General features: G+C 39.4%; 1 protein-coding gene across 2 annotated transcripts in view; it reads right to left on the minus strand.

Moving 5' to 3' along the window:
• The window catches only part of CSMD1 (CUB and Sushi multiple domains 1), a 2060432-nt gene that overhangs the window by 211344 nt on the left and 1827483 nt on the right, over positions 1-21605 (minus strand). For both annotated transcript variants that reach the window (XM_030555566.1, XM_030555565.1), the window contains exons 43-46: positions 15266-15443; positions 12945-13090; positions 10570-10650; positions 10084-10197 (exon numbers count right to left, since the gene is read on the minus strand). In XM_030555566.1, coding sequence (XP_030411426.1) covers positions 10084-10197; positions 10570-10650; positions 12945-13090; positions 15266-15443 — 519 coding nt within the window. The remainder of the gene's footprint in view (positions 1-10083; positions 10198-10569; positions 10651-12944; positions 13091-15265; positions 15444-21605) is intronic.

The following is a 21605-nucleotide window of genomic DNA, read 5'->3' on the forward strand; positions in this document are numbered from 1 at the left end:
AAACAAAAATTGATATTTACCACACGGTCATCATGATCACCCTCCTCTAGCACTGCGATACATGACTTATGAGGAGAGGCTGAGGGAACTAGTCTTCTTTAGTCTGCAAAAGAGAAGACTGAGGGGGGATTTGATAGCAGCCCATGGTGGCTACTGTGGCCTAAGCACCATAGGAATGTCTGTCAAAAAGGTGGCCAATGTTACAGGGTGCCCTGCCCATTTAAGGGGAAGCAGCACGGTGTGGCAGGTCAGGCACTGGGCTGGGATTCAGGAGCCATGGGTTCTCATCCAGCTCAGCTGGTGACCTTGGACAAGTCAATTCCTCTCTCTGAATTTTTCCTCCCACTCTGCATCTGTCAAGTCTGTTTAGATCTTTGGGCCTCTCTCAATGTGCACATACATCCCCTTGCACAATAGACCCTGATCTCGTTTGGAGCAGCCAGTGCCACCACAATACAAAGCAATGAAGTGAGAATTTTCCCTGTCCCACAGACCCAGATTGGCAGGAAGGGCAAAGTCCTTCCCTCAAGACTTGGTCTGGCTCAAATATTAGGAAAAACTTTTTCACTCAGAGAGTGGTGAAGCACTGGAATGGGTTACCTAGGGAGGTGGTGGAATCTCCTTCCTTAGAGGTTTTTAAGGTCAGGCTTGACAAAGCCCGGGCTGGGATGATTTAGTTGGGAATTGGTCCTGTTTGAGCAGGGGGTTGGACTAGATGACCTCCTGAGGTCCCTTCCAACCCTGATATTCTATGATTCTATGAACTACCTGAAGGGGGGTTCCAAAGAAGATGGAGTTCGGCTGTTTTCAGTGGTGAAAGATGACAGAACAAGAAGCAGTGGTCTCAAGTTGCAGTCAGGAAGGTCTAGGTTGGATATTAGGAAACATTATTTCACTAGGAGGGTGGTGAAGCACTGGAATGGGTTACCTAGGGAGGTGGTAGAATCTCCATCCTTAAAAATTTTTAAGGCCCGGCTTCACAAAGCCCTGGCTGGGATGATTTAGTTGGTGTTGGTCCTGCTTTGAGCATGGGGTTGGACTAGATGACCTCCTGAGGTCTCTTTCAACCCTGATCTTCTATGATCCTATGATACATGAATTATTTATCAATTCCACATAAAATACTTGGACCAATTTCATCGATGATGTCTACTGCAGATATTGGGAATTAAATGGAAAGATTTCTTTCCAAAAACCGACGTCCTTGAGTGCTGCAACATCACAGGCCCTGAAGCTTTTATAATGATAATACAGCTGAAATGGTGTGATCATGTAGTCTGTTTGTCTGACAGTGGAAAATGAAGGCTGTCTTTAACAGAGAATTACAGATCAGAACTCAATTTAGGGACAGACCAAGGAAACATTACGAAGACACTCTGCGACCAACCATTAATCTTGCAATGTTGACATGAACACCTTGGTGCTCTTAGCCCATGACAAGATCTGATGATATCAGCTCTGCCACTTCAGACTGAAAGATTTCAAGAGCTCATGGACTGCTGTAATCAAAAAGAGATGTATGAGGCATAAGGGTAAAGGCAGCTCACATTCATCTGACACAACTGTCTTCACCTGTAGCACTTGTGGATGGGACTACACGTCTGATACTGGCCTTTGGTTTCATCTCAGGACCCACAATAAATAAATAGCTCATCCATCGAACACAATAGGAGAATCTATCATCAATAGTTCCATCTATTTATTTTAAGAAAGAGGGGTGATATAATCACAATTTATAAGTACCAACATAGGGAACACAAATTTGACAATGGACTCTTCAGTCTAGCAGACAAAGGCACAAAAAGATCCTGTGACTGGAATCTGAACCTAGACAAATTCAGACTGAAAATAAGATACTATTTTTAAAAGTGAGGGTAAATTAACCATTGCAACAATTTACCAAGGGTTGTGCAGGATTCTCATCTCTGGCAATTTTTAAATCAAGACTGAACTTTTGTCTAAAAGATATGATCTACTTAAGCAAAGTTTCTATTCAGGGAAGGTCTATGGCTTGTATTATACAGGTCAGACAGAGGATCACAATGGTCCCTTCTGACTTGAACACCTATGAATATATGTATTTTGTCTTGCGTTTGTCTCACCTTTCTTATTTGGATTTCAAGTTCTTCAGAGTGAATGAACATGTTTTAGTTTTGTCCCTAAATAGCATCTACATTTATGGTGCTATAGAATATTTGTTTTAACAAGAAAAAAGAAAATGGAAAACATTAATTTTAGTTCATAATCCACAGTAATTTAGAATTATTTCAGTTTGAACATTTGTATAATATGAATTTTAATAGTGTATGTTTGCACATTGATTTAATAAATTATAGTGTCACATATTTTCACTCAATTTTCTCCACTTTTTCGCTTTCTTACTTCAAGTTATTTTCTTAATACCATTGCCAAGAGCAATTCCCACCTATAGTGCAAAAGTGCTGAAATCACTGCAGGCTTCACTACATCCGAGCTGAACGTTTCTTCAGTAGCAATCTCTGGTTTAAAAAATACACAATAGCTCCAAGAAAGAATAGTCTAAAACTCTTTCCCCAGAGATGCATCCACTTTGGCTCATGTTAAAAGTTCAATTTACAACAGAATGTTTTGGTTGTCTGAATCATCATGCCTACTCCAGATAATGTAATTATTACAACATATTTTAAATAAAAATAAAAACAATAACCATGTTTACTTATTTTATTGACCATAAGAGCTGATAAGTAAAAGAGTCAAGAACTGTAATGAATAATTGTGGGTAACTTTTAAAACCAATATACCTGAATTGCATTTAACAAGACTACAGAGAAAGCAAGAAAATGACCAAATCTGTTTACACATCAGGGGAAAGCTGTCAACTACAGATTCATCTACAACATCTCAAAGGACTACAAAGAAAGAGCAAGTATTGCTGGGCTCAGAGAGAGCCAATAGCTCCAACAACTTCTGCAAGAATTGTAGAAAGCCAGCTACTCTCTTGTTTTTTACAGATGACTAACCATTATCAGAGGCTCCTCAAATCTCTATAGTTTTTAATAAGAATCTTCTACTTTCTTTTTCAGACTCTTGTGTTTTTATTGAAATGGCCAAGAGTTTAGTTGTTGCTATTACTGTAAACTCAAAACAAAAGCTGGATTTTTGGTGCAATTACTGCTTGCTGACTGTCAAAAACATTTAATACCTCAGGACAAATCTAGCACTGACTAAATAACACAATTGAAGTGTAAGTCGGAACAGAATTTTGGTTCACAGGGCTTTATTATTATTTTTAAAAAAGGAGGAAAGGAAAAAAAGCAGCCTAATGAGGTGCTAATAAAATTCACAAGTGAACAGTTTATCCTGTTCTAAAAACAACCTCTGTTGATTGAAATATGTAGGTGCTTTCATTATGTACTTCCTGGTGCACTGGTTTGTGTGTTTATATATATTGAAAATACTGGGGCAAGATAGTCTGATCAGCTAAAGCCACTGTGAGCCATGTAAGCAACACAACGTAAAGAGAGAAAGCAGAAGGAGAGTTTGCTGTCTGCCTTGGGCTCTGATTAAAGTCAATTATTGAGGCAGAGTTCTCCCTGGAAACTGGGCATTATTGTCAAGCTGAGATTCCCAGAAGAAGGGATTGCCCTGCATCCTGTTTGCCCATCTCATTTCAGGATTGGCGTATATGTGAAAATAAAGTACCGGTAACTTATACTTAGAATACATGAAGAATCCAATTCACTGATTTCTCCTTTACTGGGATGTTGACCTGCAAAGCCCTGGATGTCTGTTTCTGCTTGGCTGAAGGACAACACTACTGTCAGAATTGGATACTTGTGTCAAAGGAGCAATATTAAAAAAATCCTTTGTTCTGAAAAAGTTACCTAGGACCGTAAGAATGGCCATATTAGGTCAGACCAATAGTCCATCTAGCCAGTATCCAGTCTTCCAACTGTGGCCACTGCCACAAGGTTCAAAGGGAATTAATAGAACAGGGCAATAATCAAGTGATCCATCCCCTACTGTCCTCTCCCAGCTTCTGGCAGTCAGAAGTTTAGGGACATCCAGAGCTTGGGGTTGCATCCCTGACCATCTTGGCTAATAGCCATTGATGAATCAATCCTCCATGAACTTCTCCAATTCTTTTTTTAACAGAGTTATACTTTTGACCTTCACCACATCCCCTCGCAATGAGTTCCACAAATTGACTATGCACTGTGTGAAGAAGTACTTCCTTTGGTTTGTTTTAAATCTCTGGCCTATTAATTCCATTGGGTGCCCCCGGTTCTTATAATATGTAATGGTGTAAATGAAACTTCTTAATTCACTTTCTCCACACTATTTTTGATTTCATATCCCCCCATAGTCATCTATTTTTGAAGCTGAATAATGATAGTCTTTTAATCTCTCCTCATCTAGAAGCTGTTCCATACCCTTAATCATTTTTGTTGCTCTTCTCTGTACCTTTTCCATTTCCAGTATATCTTTTATGAGATGGGGCAACCAGAAGTGCATGCTGTATTCAAAGTATGGGAATACCATGGATTTATATAGCGACATTAGGATATTTATTGTCTAATTACCTAATTAGGTGCTAGATTTTTTGACTAGTACTGCACTTTGAGCAGATGTTTTCAGAGAACTATCCACAATGATGCCAAGGTCTCTTTCTTGAGTGGTAAACATCTAATTTAGACCCCATTATTATGCATTATTATTATGCTGGGATTGTGTTTTCCAATGTGCATTACTTTGCATTTATCAACACTGAATTTCATCTGCCATTTTGTTGCCCAGTCACCCAGTATTGTGAGATTCCTTTGTAATTCTTTGCAGTCAGCTTTTGACTTAACTATCTTGAGCAATTTTGTGCCGTCTGCAAATTTTGCCACCTCACTTTTCACCTCTACACATATAACCTATACTACACATATAACATTCTTAATACAAACCCACCAATGCAAGGAAATAAAAAAAATTAAGCAACCTAACAGTATATACCCTCTACTCCCCAACTGATGGATTCTCACCATACTACACTGACATACACCATGAATTATGCACAGCAACCTTAAGTTTTCCTGCCTTCCATCTATTTGCACACACCTCTTTATCAGATTATTATCCCAACAGCAGTACTTGGTCTAACAGGTAGTTGTGTTGAGAGATGGTAATTTGGTAAGGGGTGTATGTAAAAGTTTGGCTAAAGGCAGTGATGGAAGAACACGTGGTGGTAAAGAAGTGCAACTAATGATGGAGAAGATTTTATCCGTGAGCAACTATGCATGAACCCTTCTTTTCAGGAGGATACAATCAGACAGAATAGTACAGCTCTTGATGGAGAAGATTATTTCTCTTAGAGATGTTATAACTGATGGATAATGGGTTCATATAAACTTAACATGAATAATCACTAAAAATGAGCCTACATCCAAAATTGCCCTTTAAAAAACCCCCAAACTATCAATTGCACCAAAGCAACTCAGGATCCATCTCTCATGTATTTTTTGTATAAACAGACAACATTTAAAATGATACCAGTCAACAATTGTAAGTAGGAAAACAATATTCCTTATGTATTGTACTGGTTATGCAGAATATAATGCTTAACACTGATTAGAGAAACACTAATGAATTTGTAATGTGGATATGCATAGGGAGTCAGGTGAGTGAGACCAAAATTGGAGATATACTAGACCAGAAACGGAAGGAATGAGACTGAAGAATCAGAGGCAGCAACAAACCTCATGAAACACAGGAGAACTTTCTGGTACTCCATAATTTGATAACTTAGGTCCCTACCCTTTCTTTTTTATTGATTTATCATCTGGCATAAACATATGTTCAGACACTATAAGTGGCAATCATTTTGTCTGAAAATTTATAAATAAAGGTAAAAGTTGATTAAGCCTAAATTGGTGCATGTGTGACTCACTTTCCCATGTTATATTCCCAACAATACACACACATATTATAGGGGGACTGATAGCACCTCCAATTATTAAGGTTGTTTGACACTTCCCATTGAAAGACTTATTTTCAATTTTTTACAACTTTGCCAAACTTTAACTGTTCAGGCTGAAATTGTATATGCTGGATATCTACCTCAGACTGATTTATCAAAGAAAAAAAAAGCAATTTCAGCCAAAACAATCCAGCCATTTCTGAGAATAAGCCTAGGGAAAAATACATTGTTTTTCTCAAGTTAAACATTTTGGAAACCTTTTTTCTTGAGAAGCTCTAGCACTCCTGTGCTTTGGAGAAGGGATTTGAAATTTCGTAGAGTGATAGCCTGTATGTCAGAGATTTGCCTTTTGTTGTTCCTGTATCAATCCACATAAATTTGGACAACCTATAAGCCTTTGAAAAAAAATCAGAGTTTCACACACACTCAGTAGAGACTTGCTAGACAGCTAAAATCTCTGATGATTCCATTTCTGTTGAGCAGGACTTTATCTGCAACTGCAGCTCTGGGCTGCTGAGGGCTATGCCAAGACCAGGTCCGGACACAAGAATTGAAAGCAAAGATCCTGTCTGTCCTGTGCTCCCAGTGACCCCTTGCTTTGCCTATATGGCATGGAGGAGGAAGCTATTTGATTCAAATGCAGAAGGGACATGAAGGGGAAGAGAAGAATAGATTAATGTAAGGTTCCTGGGGGAAGGAAACGAGACTGCAGTCTGGGGACTAGAGGAGGGGGAAACTGGGCATTGACTTGAAGGGGCAGAACAGGCACTATCTGGACAAAGAGACTGGGACAGGGAGCCAGTAGTGGAGGGATTGGGAAAAGGAAACAGGGAAGGGGAGGGTAGGGAGGCTGAGGTTGAATGAGTAGCCTAGGGAGGATGTCTGGGAGCCAGTGAGGATGGGTAGCATGGTCAGGAGGGTGTGTGACTGAAGGCCAGTGGTGATGTTAAATTTGAATAAGGAGACTGTGGACAAGGGTGCTACTGGGAATTTATGGGCAAGGAGAATGAAGCCAGGAGGGGAACAGACAAACTGGGGGCCGGGAGACACTGGGATGGGGAATCCGGAAAGGGAGACTAGGCATGTCCAGGCAAGGAGACTGGGATGGGAAGCCTGAGAAGTGGAAACTGGGATTGGCTAAGTGAGAAGAATGGGACTGGGATGGGGAAGAAACAGGACTGGCAAACGGACAGGTGGGAAAGGATAAGGTAGAAGGGGTTAAGGGGGTTTTGGGGGGGCAGGAAGAGGGAGACGGGATGAAGAGTCTCTGCCCATCAAAGCATAATGCCCTCCAGAATCTGGAATAGACATCCTGAATCTCACCAGTTCTCCGCTGCCAGCAAATATCTGTGCAGCCCACTGGTTGACAGAGAGTGACAATTCACTACTGCTGTCGGTTACACTCTTAGCTCAAGTTGCAGAGGTCTGTGTGGTGGATATAAAGGTTCTAACAAAATGCTGATGACCCAATTGACTGTCAATATGCTGTCACGATGAAATGTCAATGAGTTTTAGGGTATTCAAACTTTTTTTTTTAAAGAAAACTTAAGATATTACTTTGGAAACCTTAATTCTGGCATTTTCTAACTTTTGAGTGCTTGATATTGCCATCATAAGAACGTCTTTTTAACAGAGTTTGTGTGCGAGTGTATACACACTAACACACACGCACACACTAGTATGTAATATGATCCTGATGTAAATCCTAATGTGACATTGATATAAATGTTAAAACTTGACGCATAGATTTTTTATTTATATAACATCCTGTAGTGAATGTCATTAAAATGTAACCAAATGCAGTACTGCAGTACTGAGGTTGATATTATCTTTTCTATATTTAGAATATAACTGGATGAGTACTGGAAAAACAAAAGTCCATGATTATTAGTGGCAGATTGGCCAGGCTCATAGAGGGCCGCAGAGAGAATGGCTTCTTCTGTGCAAGCAGTGGACACCATCCCTACAAGTGTAAAGGTTTTAGCCCTACATTCTACTTCCTTTACAGAAGGACCAAAAAGATACTTGGACAAGTTAATGTTTATCATGTTAAAGTTATTAATACAGTTGTTGTCAGATGTCTTTAGCAAGTACATAGTGCTCAATAATCATTTTGTGAAAACTGGGGTAACACTCAGTAACATATGCAGAGACGTATTAATATGGTATCACAATAAATGCTTAATTTTCAGTGATGTCCACTGTAAATAACATATACTTTGAAATTATGGAGGGCTGACAGTCCCTCCCCCGAAGAAGTTACAACTAATTTCTTGTGAAAACTTTGATTTTTGACTGCTCTCCAATCTCCCCCAAACTAAAGTTATCTTCAAATTTCAGAGACAGCTTCTCTTCCACAATAGACCATCATTTCACAAGTTTGCTGGAGATCAAGGAAGGAATTTTATGATTATGATATTGATTTTTCTTAGTCCTTTTTGTTTCAACATTTTTGTAAATGTTTTTGCCATCAAATATATAAAAAAACAAACACACACAAACTTAAATCCCCCCACAAATCCTGGAAAACTTTGCTTATAGAATAGTCATCTTAAATATGAAGTTGTTGCCTGTCAGGTTTTGAAGATATTTTCACATTTCTTTGTGTAATAGATGGGACATATACCTATACTTTTTTCATATTTAATTAATGTACATTCTTAAATCCTGAAATTTTAAACACATTAAACATTCATATGTAATGTGAATTATCAAAAGATTTTCAGTGTTTCCTTGTAAATGCTTAAATTTACCACAAGTATTTTTAAAGCACATTTTAAAAATGTTACAATATCACATCCTATGAAATATAATCGAGAAAACCCAGGTGAACCTTTCATTGGTTATCCTGCGAATGTTTAAATTAAGGACATGTGCTTAAACATTCACAAGACAACAAAAATATATTTTCCTTCTGGGGTGAAACACACATTAGGTCATAGACTCATAGACTTTAGGGTCAGAAGGGACCAATATGATCATCTAGTCTGACCTCCTGCACAAAGCAGGCCACAGAACCCTACCCATCCACTTCTATAACAAACCCCTAACCTATGTCCCAGTTATTGAAGTCTTCAAATTGGGGTTTGAAGACCTCAAGCTGCAGAGAATCCACCAGCAAGTGACCCATGCCCCATGCTGCAGAGGAAGGCAAAAAACCTCCAGGGCCTCTGCCAATCTGCCCCGGAGGAAAATTCCTTCCTGACCCCAAATACGGCGATCAGCTAAACCCTGAGCATGTGGGCAAGACTCACCAGCCAGCACTCAGGAAAGAATTCTCTGCAGTAACTCAGATCCCACCCCATCTAACATCCCATCACAGACCATTGGGCCTATTTACCTGCTAAAAATCAAAGATGAATTAATTGCCAAAATTAGGCTATCCCATCATACCATCCCTCCATAAACTTATCAAGCTTAGTCTTGAAGCCAGATATGTCTTTTGCCCCCACTACTCCCCTTGGAAGGCTGTTCCAGAACTTCACTCCTCTAATGGTTAGAAACCTTCGTCTAATTTCTAGTCTAAACTTCCTAGTGTCCAGTTTATACCCATTTGTTCTTGTGTCTATATTGGTACTAAGTTTAAATAATTCCTCTCCCTCCCTAATATTAAACTGTCTGATATATTTATAAAGAGCAAGCATATCCCCCCTCAGCCTTCTTTTGGCTAGGCTAAACAAGCCAAGCTCTTTGAGTCTCGTTTCATAAGGCAGGTTTTCCATTCCTTGGATCATCCTAGTAGCCCTTCTCTGAACCTGTTCCAGTTTGAATTCATCCTTCTTAAACATGTTAATACATTTATACTTTATGTTTCAATAACATCACTTGATTAAGTATAGTCACTCATAAAACAAGGAAATAACAGGAGTTCAATACCTTTGAAAATAAGGCCATTTTTATTTAGGTTCCTAAACAATGATTTAGGTGTATAATCAGACCTCAGGTTTGAAAACTGTTTCCTTGACTATGCTGAACTATCTGCTGAGGAAATACCTGGAAATATCTATATTAAACAGAGATGGAAACCACAGAAAATTAAAGTGTTCCAAAATCTGGCTGAGATTTCCATTTAGGATAAAGGAAAACTAAAAAGAATGCTCAATGAATCTGATGTACAGTCTAAACAAAAACAGAGTTACCTTCACAAAATGGGGGTGAGCCCTCAAACTGCAGTTGTGCATTCAGCTTGCAAGTCAACATGTCATTTCCAACCAGGGTGAAACCAGGATGACACTTGTATTTGGCAAAGTCTCCTGAAAAGGATCAATGACAGACTCTTTTTAATTACACCTCAGTATGATCTATATTATCTTTTACAAACTGAAATATGTGATATTTCCCCTTAAAATACATTATTTTATATAGTTACTGTATAATGTAGAAATGTAAAAGGAGAAGAAAACTTGAAATATGAATCTCATATTGTCAGATAGGAAGAGGACAGAAGGAATAAAGGGGAGATTTCCATATTGTATTATATTTTCAAGCATTGGAGATACCTTAGAAATGTACTCAGGAGGATAATGAGATGTAGTAATGGTTTAACTATATTTTAAGTGAAAGTTGTGTAATGGCCAAGTGTGCTAGCATGAGTTTTATGAGAAAATGAGATACAAATTTATCACCTATTTCAAAATCATCATCTTCTGTAAGTAAGTCAGCCTGTGGAACTGCTGGTGGAGGCTGGCATTTCTTTAGCTGATAAGCTACAAAACAAAATTTAAATACTATTAAATATTAGATTAATAAAATTTATTAAAATGGCAGTTAACACCCTCATCCTACAATTGACTGTGCACAGGCACCTGTGTGCCCACATGGATTCACACTGAAACCCATGCACAGTCAAAATTGCAATATCTGGATCTAAATTTTCACAACTAAACAAATCAGTTAAAACATGATTGTTACCCATCTCATGACTTTTCATATTTCTAAAACAATATGAAAAATGTCTGTTAGCAATATAAAAATATACATCTCACGCACATTAGTTAGTCCAGCTCATTTCTGGATTAAAACAATTGGGAGAAACCAGGGATGAATTTGACTCAATATATGTTTTACTTAGCAAAAACAAATAAAAAAGCCAGATGACTACTAATACAATGCCACCAATAAGTTATTAAAAAACTAATGTGAAATAGTTACAATTTCCTTCTAAACTAGTTTCTGTCAGCTATTCAAATTTTTTGAGGATATACAACTTCAGGAAACATGTCCTGCTGGCCATAGTATTTACTGCTCTGAACAGTCCCATTGGGAAAATGAGCATTACAATTACTAACATGTTTGTAGCTTTGGGCACTTAGTTTGTCTTTACCTCTACTGAACATTTAGGGCTTGATTTTCTCTCTGTTAGCCTACAAGGATAATCCTGGCTAATATCTCCAAAATAAAGATGTCAGCTAGGGATAGGAATGCACATATTACACATATTAATCTATCTCCTTCCATGGAAATAAGCTCAGTTAAGAATAAAGCTGTTCCCTATATCCTCTGAATCCCTCCCCCACCTGTCAAGTTACAAAAGTTAAAAAACAAATAAATCATAATGGGAATCAAACCTCAGACCTCTCTAATTGTGACAGATGTGTGCCCTCTGCAGGCATTGTGCAAGGAGAAAGGTGGATTGAGATCCATAAAAAGCCACTAAGGACAGGAAGGGGAAAGCATGCATATGAGGTACTATCATCTCTGAGTATCTTTATGTGGCCTGAGAGTAGTTAGTGTTCAAACCCTCTATTACACAGTTGCACATAACTGTGAGGATGACCAGAGATGGTACAGAACCTAGTTACACCCAAATAAGTGAACTCTTGCATAAAAGATGGGCCAGAATTTTGCCACTGTCATAAACAGATAGTTAAGGGTTAATGTCTCTTTTACCTGTAAAGGGTTAATAAACAGGGAACCAAACACATGACCAGGGGACCAATCAGGAGACAAGATATTTTCAAATCTCGGTGGAGGGAAGCCTTTGTTTGTGTTTTTTGGGTTTTGCTTTGTTCTCTCTGGGTCCTGGAAGGGACTGGACATACAACCAGGTTTCTTGCCAATCTCCCTGCTACAGTCTCTTATATATTCAGAATAGTGAGTAATTTAGTAAGAAAGGCGGCTATAGTCTTTTGATTGTTTCTGTATTTGCAAATGTGTAGTTTGCTGGAAGTATTTTTAATTGTATTTTGCTGGGGGGGAGGCTTCTTTCTAGTTTCTATAAGCTGACAGACCCTGTAACTTTTACCATCTAAATTGCAGAGATAAAAAGAAAGAAAAAAGTAAAAAGTTATTAGAAGTTTTGCTTTTAAGACCTGTCTGATTTTTTTTCCCCCTTGTTGAGGCTCAATGGAATTGAGTCTGTACTTAACAGGGAAGGAGAAGGGAAGGGAAGGGTGGAATCCCTTTGTTTTAGATTCACGGAGCGTGAATCTGTCTCTCGCTCCAGGAGACCTAATTTCTCTGTGTTGTGATTCAAGGAGTTTGAATCACAGTAATCTTCCAGGGTAACCCAGGGAGGGGAAGGCTGGGAAAGGCAACAGTGAGGAAAGTGGTTTACTTTCCTTGTGTTAAGATCCAGGGGGTCTGGGTCTTGGGGATCCCCAGGGAAGGTTTTGGGGGGACCAGAGTGTATCAGGCACTGGAATTCCTGATTGTTGGCACCTTATCAGATCTAAGCTGGTAATTAAGCTTGGGGAATTCATGCTAGTACCCACATTTTGGACGCTAAGGTTCAGAATTGGGAATTATACTATAACAGCCACAAAATATGAAAAACAAAATAGTTCAACATTTAATATTTAGAGTTCAGTTTGTCCAAAAATGTAAGATTCAGACCTAAAGAATTCAAAGAAATGTGCACAAAAATCTGCACTACTACATTAAAATAGTAGGCCAAGTACGCATGATTAATTTTTCTTAATAAGGACATCATGGTTAGAAAATATTCATAAAATCCACAAACTGATCTGCAAAACTATATGTTCCCAGGAAGCAGACTGACCATGGAAATTGAGGACAAAGAACCCTCCAGTTGAGAAGTCACTGTGAAATTTGAGAAGGACTTGATTGGTCGAGCTGTAAGCTGTTTCAAGAGCTGTGTTCCCACTGAAAACACCCAGCTGAGGCGAATTTTGATCAGGACCATCCCTAGAGACCAAAAGAAAGATAGTCGTCTTAGTAAAAAACTATATAATTAAAATTTAAATTAACAATCTATTTTCTTTTGACAGCAGGCTAAATCTTTGAGAAAGCAAGTTAATCCTAACTACTGTGGTTGAGGTTGTTTCATTTGTATTTAGTCTATGAAGACAATGTTGAATATTTTTTCTAATGTCAAAGCCTGACCCTTTTAGAGAAGGTTGGGAAAAGTGCATGCAATAGTCACTTTCATTTTTGCATAGGTAAGATATCTTCAGGCTACCTTTAGAATCCTGAGGTTTTCTACACTTCTCTTCCATTCCATTCCTTTCCTTCCCTTCCTATGTTTCACATATAAATCAGTTGTACCTCAGAAAAATAAACCATTTTACATATCTGGAGAACTCCTGAAATCACATGATATATTTATTGCCTGCGATTCTTTTTCATGCCAGTAGTTCCAGTACAATCAAGGGAGTAAGAGTTTGCAGGATGACACTTTTGTTCATGATTGCCATTCATTCCCAACTGCTGTAGACATGTGCTCAGAAATCAAATAAGAGTTCTGCATCTCACAACAGCAGGACAGACACCAAATATATATATACACACACACACATACAATATTAAGCTACTTTCATTTTGAGTATAATTATGTAAAAGCATTTCAGCTAAAAAAGTCAGTACAACTAACAGAACAACTGTTTCACTTTCCAACCTCTAGAACACTTCTTTTGTGGGCCCTCCGTAGGTTACACCTGCTGAACCCAAGCTGAATCAAGAAGCTTTTGTGATATGTACTTTACTACACTATACTCCACAAATCATTTAGCTTCTGCCCGTTCACTATCTTTAGATTAGAAGGATATTTGCTCACTTCAGTCTAAGATTAATTCAGTCCAACTTCTCACAGATAAATACCCAGTGCATTAATTCATGTCTTATCTATCCTAAGCCTATCAAGTTAACCTCCTGATCGCAGACAAATATATTATATATATAAAACCAGAGTATACATGAACTATGTTTTAAACAGTGTCATTTGTCAAGTGTGTTTAATGCATTTATCACTATTCATTCCAGTACCAGCTTTGAAAATTACCCCATCCTAACATAAATACATGCTGCCACTAATGACAACTATAAATAAATAAAATTAAAATAAAACCAACCACTTTTACTTACCTTCTTGCAATAGTGGTTCTTTGAGGTGTGTTGGATATGTCCATCATGCTGTGGGCATGTGCCAGATAATTTTGCCTAGCAGTACCTATAGGGTGACCCCACCTATCTCCAAGCTCCTTGTGCTGCAAGTGAGGATATAAAGGATAGAGATTCTCCATTCCTCCTCCAGTTTCTTTGCACTGGAACCTAATGTTAGACTCCCATGTGCTGGGGAAGGAGGGTGCACTATGTAATGGAAATATGCAAAACATCTTGAAGAACAACAGTTATGAGAAGTAACCTTTTTTCTTCTTTGAGTGCTTGCATATATCATTACATTGTAGATGACACCCAAGTTGTTACCCCAGAAGATGAGATTTCGAGTCTTCTCTGAAGAGGGACAGCTGGACCACATTGCCTACATTTGCATCTTTCCTGGAAGCAGCAGACAATGAATGATGACTGCTGGAAGTACGGATCGAGGCAAGCACTTGAAGAGGAACTAAAAAATTTAGGCTAAAGGGGCTTTGATTTTTTTTCCTTCCTCTGCCCAATGCATCATGATATAAATATCCATTATTTTCAAATTAACATGAACACTATATTTTAATTAATATTTTTCATTTTAAAAGTCAGATTACCAAAAATAACAACCAAAAAAACAAACATAACTGTTATCACCTGCCTTCACTATAAGGGTTACAAGGTGGGTGAGGTAATATATTTTATTGGACCAAGTTCTGTGTTGGTCTAATAAAAGATATTACCTCACCCACCTGATCTCTCTAATATCCTGTGACCAACATTACTACAAGAATGCTGTAGTATGTGGAACTTATTCTATCCATTTATGCAGTTAGTTTATGTTCCATTTTTGTTTTAACCTTACTCTTAACTGCTCTCTGTCTTTGGAACCTATATTGCATTGTAGAGAACACCAAGTAAAAGTCAGAGCTACAGACACAGAGTCAAGGACAAATCAACCAGACACCAATTATTTTATGTTGAACAGTCACATACCAAACTGCAATGTAGTCATTCACTGGTTCAGTTTGGAGTAAGGTAAAGTTGATATAAACCCCATGGCCTTGAGGGACAGAAATAAGCCATGTACAGTCCTTTGAATTTGGATATTCATCTGGAAATCCTGGGGAATAAACTGTACCATTCGGAGAGGTTACATTATAGCCACAAGGAGCTGAAAAGAAAACAAATGAAAAATTAACAGGTGGAATAAATTTATTGCAGTTAAAATGGAATAGAAAAATAGATCAAAATTTTAAAGGTTCTCCAGAACAAAATAATCAAAGTCTTTATGAGAACAATTTTCCTTGGTTGGGTGACTTTCAGTGATAAGATAATTTATATTTCTAAGAAATAACTTATTCCTGATGTCTTTCATAGTATGTTGCTTAAAACTCCTCAGAATCTGTTCAAACTACTGCTTATGTATAGCATTCGTTAAATGAAGTTATGAAACATTTTTAAAAAAATATTTTTTCCTGTTGTGCTTAATCTCTGGAAATCAAGGGAAGAAACACCCACAACACACAATCTACAGACCATCACACAAAGAAAAAGCATCCTGCCCCAGAATGGAACCTTGAACAGAACAAATACAGAATTCCCAAAGAATGTTAAGCACTGATTGTACTTCCACTACCACCACAAACGCCAACCACACTTTATTTATCTCTATTTTCCATTTCCCCCCCATTCTTTAATCAAAGTTTGTGTGTTCATTATTCTTTTATTTTTAAAAATGAAATGAAGATACAGGCATAAATTCGCATATACTGGCACAATGAAATTCTAAGGCGAGTTTGTAACATGGAAGTGTGTTTGACTTCTGTAAAGGCAGTGAATATTTAGAATTGTGCCCTGTGTTTGGTCTGCATCTTGGGAAATTAATGACAGTGATTATGGATACAGGATGAATCTGCCCACCATATGTGGCTAGGAGTGTCAATTAGTAGAAAATAAGAGTGAGGTTTAATTACACGTTTTATTTGGTGGGGTGTACATATATATGCAAGAGGCATAAAAAGTTCTCTATAGTCCTCTCTACCCTTCATATACATCTTCACCCTTTAAAGCACCCTTACAGATCCTGAGTTGCAGTGACACTCCCTCCAGTCCAGGAGAGCTGGACATACCTCTTTCCAGAGTCAATCCATTTTATGGTGACCAGACATTCCGTTTTTAAAGGGACAGACCTGTATTTAAGCCCTCCTGCATGTGCTGCCACTTTTTTTTAAAAGGCAAATTGTCCTGTATTTTATGTCTTCTCCCCCCATCAGTATTGGTTGGTCCTGCTGCTGGCCAGATCCCTGCTCGACAGCCACCGACTCACTGGTGACTGGGAGGATCCCGTGGCTGATGATGGGGGTGGGGGTGCAAGGCTGGTGGTCGGGCAAAGCTGCAGCATGTGGGGCTGGCTGCTCTCCCTGCTGGTCCATCAGCACAGCCCCCACTGCATGCTGGCTTTCAGCCAGCCGGGCCTCATCCCCTGTCCTGTTTTCAGCCAGCGCTGGCTGCACTCTGCAGTGGCTGATGAGTGCGGGCAGGCGCCAGGTAGCGGCCAGTTATGTGTTGCCTCTGCAGCTCACCCATCGGCCCATTACATGCTCCCCCTCTCGCTGTCCTCTCCCTGCTTTGCCCCTTTACCTCCCCCCCAATCCTGCTGGCTCCTCCACATCCCCCCCCAGCGGGGGCACATTCCACTCCCAGTGCTGTGTGGAGAATCAGCCCCTGGTCGGAACAGTCAGCTCATCAATGGGCTCGCCAGAAGGTTCCTTCCTTTCCCCACTGCCTCTGGCTGGGCCAGAGCCCCAGGAAAGCCCATGACACTCTGGTCCAGTGTACTGGCCAGGAGGAGCAAAGTCTGCATGTGCCAGAGCCCTGCACAGTGCTGGCACAGAGAAGCCTCTCAGCTAAGCTGTGGAGTGGTGGTGGTGAAGCAATTTCCAGCCTGTTCACCCCTGACCCTGCAGGCGTCACAGCAGCCCACCGGGCAGCGGCTTAGCACTCTCTTTCCCCTAGCTCTGTCCCCTAGACACCCTCCACTGCTGAGCCATCTCTCTGGCCAGGTTTGCTGAAGCCCCTGCAATCAGGTTCCTGGGCCCTGGTACACAGTGCATCCTTAGGGCTTAACCCCTTCCTGCCTGCACTGTAGGAGGCAGCTGGGTTATGTCAATGGCCAGCAGCAACCTGGAAGTGTTATTTGCCTTTTGACACTGTATGGGCAGGAAAGGATAAGCTGCTTCCAGCACAAGGCAGAGGGCACAGGGAGAGAGAAGAGATGAGCTCTGCAAAGACATGAGCCAGGTCATCCCTTCCTCTCCCCCTCCTCCACTGTGACAGGAAGCAGCTCCTTTCCCCTACTTCATGCACAGTGTGGAAAGGCTGCTGCTAGCCACATTCTGATGTGAACCCTAGCAGAAATATGGGGAGGTGGGCATGTGACCCTGCGTCCCCTCCCACCACGTGTTGCCTCAGGAAAACACAGTGCTAGGTACCAGGAGAAAATGGGTCGGTCCCGAGGGCCCAGCCAGGCCTGGAAGGCAGAGACCTCCGGGTAGGAGGATCGGGTTGGTCGATCACACCCACACACATCCCATGTGGGAGAGATGTATGGGAGTGTGTGTGTATCACCTCTCCATGTGTGAACCCTAAAGTCTTAAGGATAAGAAGGTAAATAAAAAGAATCCAGCTAAGCAGTATTTCTTTTTAACAGGGGCCCAGTCAACTTGATGTTAATTTGAATGTTTGTACTACATAGTTCTGATTGATTGCCATTGAACTTGCTTGAATATGAATAATTTTACTAGGTGTCCCTTGTTCAGTATAGGGAAATATGGTCACCCTAATTCATTTTATTATGGATGTAGGAGGAAGAAGCAGGGAGGATGATGTCTCACTCACCGTATGGTTTGAAAATACTGTGATATTAGGGTAGCTGGAGGATCTGGTCAGTAGAGGAGTACCTTTGTTGGCTTGCCCAATGTAAAAGTGTTTGGTTAAATGCCCTTTCTTCTGGTTGATTCCTGGTTGCTTAAGTAGCCCTCAAAGGAAGAAGACAGACTCTGACAGCCATAGGATTGGGGCTACATACAGATAACTGAAAGCCAGACCTCCAGCCTTATGCTAGGCATAAAACACCTGGTCCAGAGAATCTGGTCTGCTGTCTCCACAGTATTCCCTGCCTCTGATGGTTCAATGAGCTTTAGAAAGCTTGCAAGATTGCTATGTTCAAATATATTTCCTGACACTAATTTCAAGAGTAGAATCCTTCAAGTTACATTTTAGCTATATATATTTTTAAAAAACGTTAGTTGTTTTATACTAAAAATATGTATAGGTTATGCTTTTCTATGTGTCATAAACGGATAGTTAAGGGTTAATGTCTCTTTTACTTGTAAAGGGTTAAGAAGCTCAGTAAACCTGGCTGACACATGACCAGAGGACCAATCGGGGGACAAGATACTTTCAAATCTTGGTGGAGGGAAGTCTTTGTTTGTGCTGTTTTTTTTGTTCGTTGTTCGCTCTTGGGACTAAGAGGGACCAGACGTGCAACCAGGTCTTTCTCCAATCTTTCTGAAACAGTCTCTCATGTTCAAAATAGTAAGTACTAGCTAGAAAAGGCGGATTAGTTTTATGTTTGTTTTCTTAATTTGTAAATGTGTATTTTGCTGGAAGGATTTTTACCTCTGTTTGCTGTAACTTTGAATCTCAGGCTAGGGGGGAAGGGAGTCCCTCTAGGCTATATGAATCTGAATACCCTGTAAACATTTTCCATTCTGATTTTATAGAGATAATTTTTACTTTTTCTTTCTTTAATTAAAAGCTTTCTTTTTAAGAACCTGATTGATTTTTTTCCTGGTTTAAGACCCAAGTGGATTGGGTCTGAACTTACCAGGGATTGGTGGGGGGAAAGGAGGGAGGGAGAAGGTTAATTCCTTGTTTTAAGATCCAAGGAGTTTGGATCAGTGTAGCTTCTCAGGGTAACCCAGGGAGGGGAAACTCTGGGAGGGGGAAAGGAGGGAGGATGGTTTATTTCTCCTTGTTTTAAGACCCAAGGTGTTTGGGTCTTGGGTTCTCCAGGGAAGGTTTTGAGGGAACAGAAAGTGTGCCAAACATTATATTTTGGCTGGTGGCAGCGCTATCAGATCTAAGCTAGAAATTAAGCTTAGAAGGGTCCAAGCAGGTCCCCACTTTTTGGACGCTAAAGTTCAAAGTGGGAAAAAGACCTTGACACTATGCTTTCTGGTTCAAAACTTTTTTTTTTATTATTATTTTGTCTTCATTATTCAGTCACCATTTATAAAGCAGACTAAGCTTTAGCTCAATAAAGATCATCTAATTCTTCCTTTACTCTTGTTACCCAGATCTGTCAATAAATTATCATAGCTAATAGAAATATAATATTATAAACATGATATACACAGCTGATACTGTGCTCTTTTTCAAAGTATTACAGAAAGTATTACAACCTGCTAACTAAGGAGAAATAATAGCCTGTATTTTCAGCAACTATAAAAATGGCAGTAGTTTGAGTTAGTAAGTCAGTCTAATTCAATTATTGTACTCTTCTTTAGATGATATGAGAGACAGGGGCCCTTTATATAGGAAAAGGTCTTAACTAGAGTGGAGTTGTTTGGTAGCTGAACCGAAAAATAAAAAGAAAGCAGTTCATTTAAAACAAAAAGTGATATTTTTTTTCATTTTCCACTCTAACAATAAAACAAAAACAAAAAATAATTTCAGTCAGAATTAAATGTTTTGAACGGCGATCATAGAATCACAGAAGATTATGGTTGGAAGAGACCTCAGGAGGTCATCTAGTCCAACCCCAAAGAAAAACAATATTTCCAAATTAAACATCAATTTGATTTTACATTTAATTTGTACAATATCATTTTGAATTGACATTCAGTTTAAATGAAACATTTCAACATTTTTTAAACTAAAGTTTTGATATTTCTGAAATTTTTGTTTTTAGTATTTTTTTTATGGCTAACACTATTTGCCGAATCCAACCCAAATTCACAAACAGTGTTGGTACCTCGAACAATCAATTTTTCAATAATTTACTATTTGCTTAAAAAAAGTTACCATCTTTAATCTTAATCAGGCCTCTGGTTTTATCGGTGTAACTTTACACCGGTGTGGGGGGGGGGTAGAGGCGTGCAATATATCATGGGGGGCATGGCCACATCAATCTCTGTGGATCTTGTGTGGTCCACTAGACAGAAATGCCACTGCAGCACAGAAGTAGGGTTTTATCTTGACAAGCTCACAAGACATTCTGACAAGCCATATAAGACTTAGGGGTCCCCAACATCCCTCCTCTTGCCTGTGATAAGAGGATCTTGAACTCCCCCCCTGCTCCACTCCTTATGGGGTAAGTAACCTCATCCTTCCCAAACCTGCATGCCTTAGAAAGCTTGTCTGTCTCTGAGGAACTAGACTGGAACTGCCAGCTGCCTGACAAACCTGGAAAGGAGTGTTGGCTCCATAAGGTTTCCAGAGAGCGGTGGCTGGTTATGAGGGGCCCTTAAAAACCTCTTAAGGCTAGGAGGGTCCCCAACAAGCCTCATAGGACTTGCAGAAAGGAAATAGATGTAGCAGTAGGTTAATGAGCCTCTTAACACCTACAGAAGAGAAGGAATGTCACCATTGTGCTGCCCCTCCCACCAGGATTCTGTTGTTTCACACCTGTTCTTTTGCTCCTCTTCCTCCCTTCTGCACTGCCCTCAGTGCGCTGCTCCTCATATCCACCTTTTCCACTTCCAGCCACATATATATCAAAGGAATTAATCACAAACAATTTCTTTTGGTAACAAAAAATAAATGTTTCCCCATTGATAAGACTCCCTAGCAAACAGTTTATATTTTCAGCACTCTCTGCAAGGACAAAAGGCTATAAACATAAAATAAGACAAATGTAAAACAGAAGACGACAACTTGTTTTTCCAGTACTCGTTTGGCATCCTACTATAAACTCATCAAAACTGATGGTGAATTCTGATATCACTATTTCAAATCTTATTTTTTAGCAATTTAATTTTGGTTGTATGTACTCAATCATAACTAACATAAGCAAATACTGTAATCTAGATTTTATCTCTATTCTTTCCACTTTTTACTATAAAATGACAAATAAAATGTTAGAAGTTTTTTAATCCTGGGGAACATTCTGTTGTTGTGGTGTCATAATTCTCTGATTCCTTTGTTTGAGTCACTTCAAAAACATCAGAAAACAGCTCTCACCCCTTAGATTTAACCAACCAATTTTGAGGCCAACATTGCTTTTTATGTGGATTTTTTGTTGTTTTTTTGAGGGGAAAAGGAAACTTTG

The sequence above is a fragment of the Gopherus evgoodei genome, chromosome 3 (assembly GCF_007399415.2).
Source record: "Gopherus evgoodei ecotype Sinaloan lineage chromosome 3, rGopEvg1_v1.p, whole genome shotgun sequence".
Classification (NCBI taxonomy): domain Eukaryota; kingdom Metazoa; phylum Chordata; order Testudines; family Testudinidae; genus Gopherus; species Gopherus evgoodei.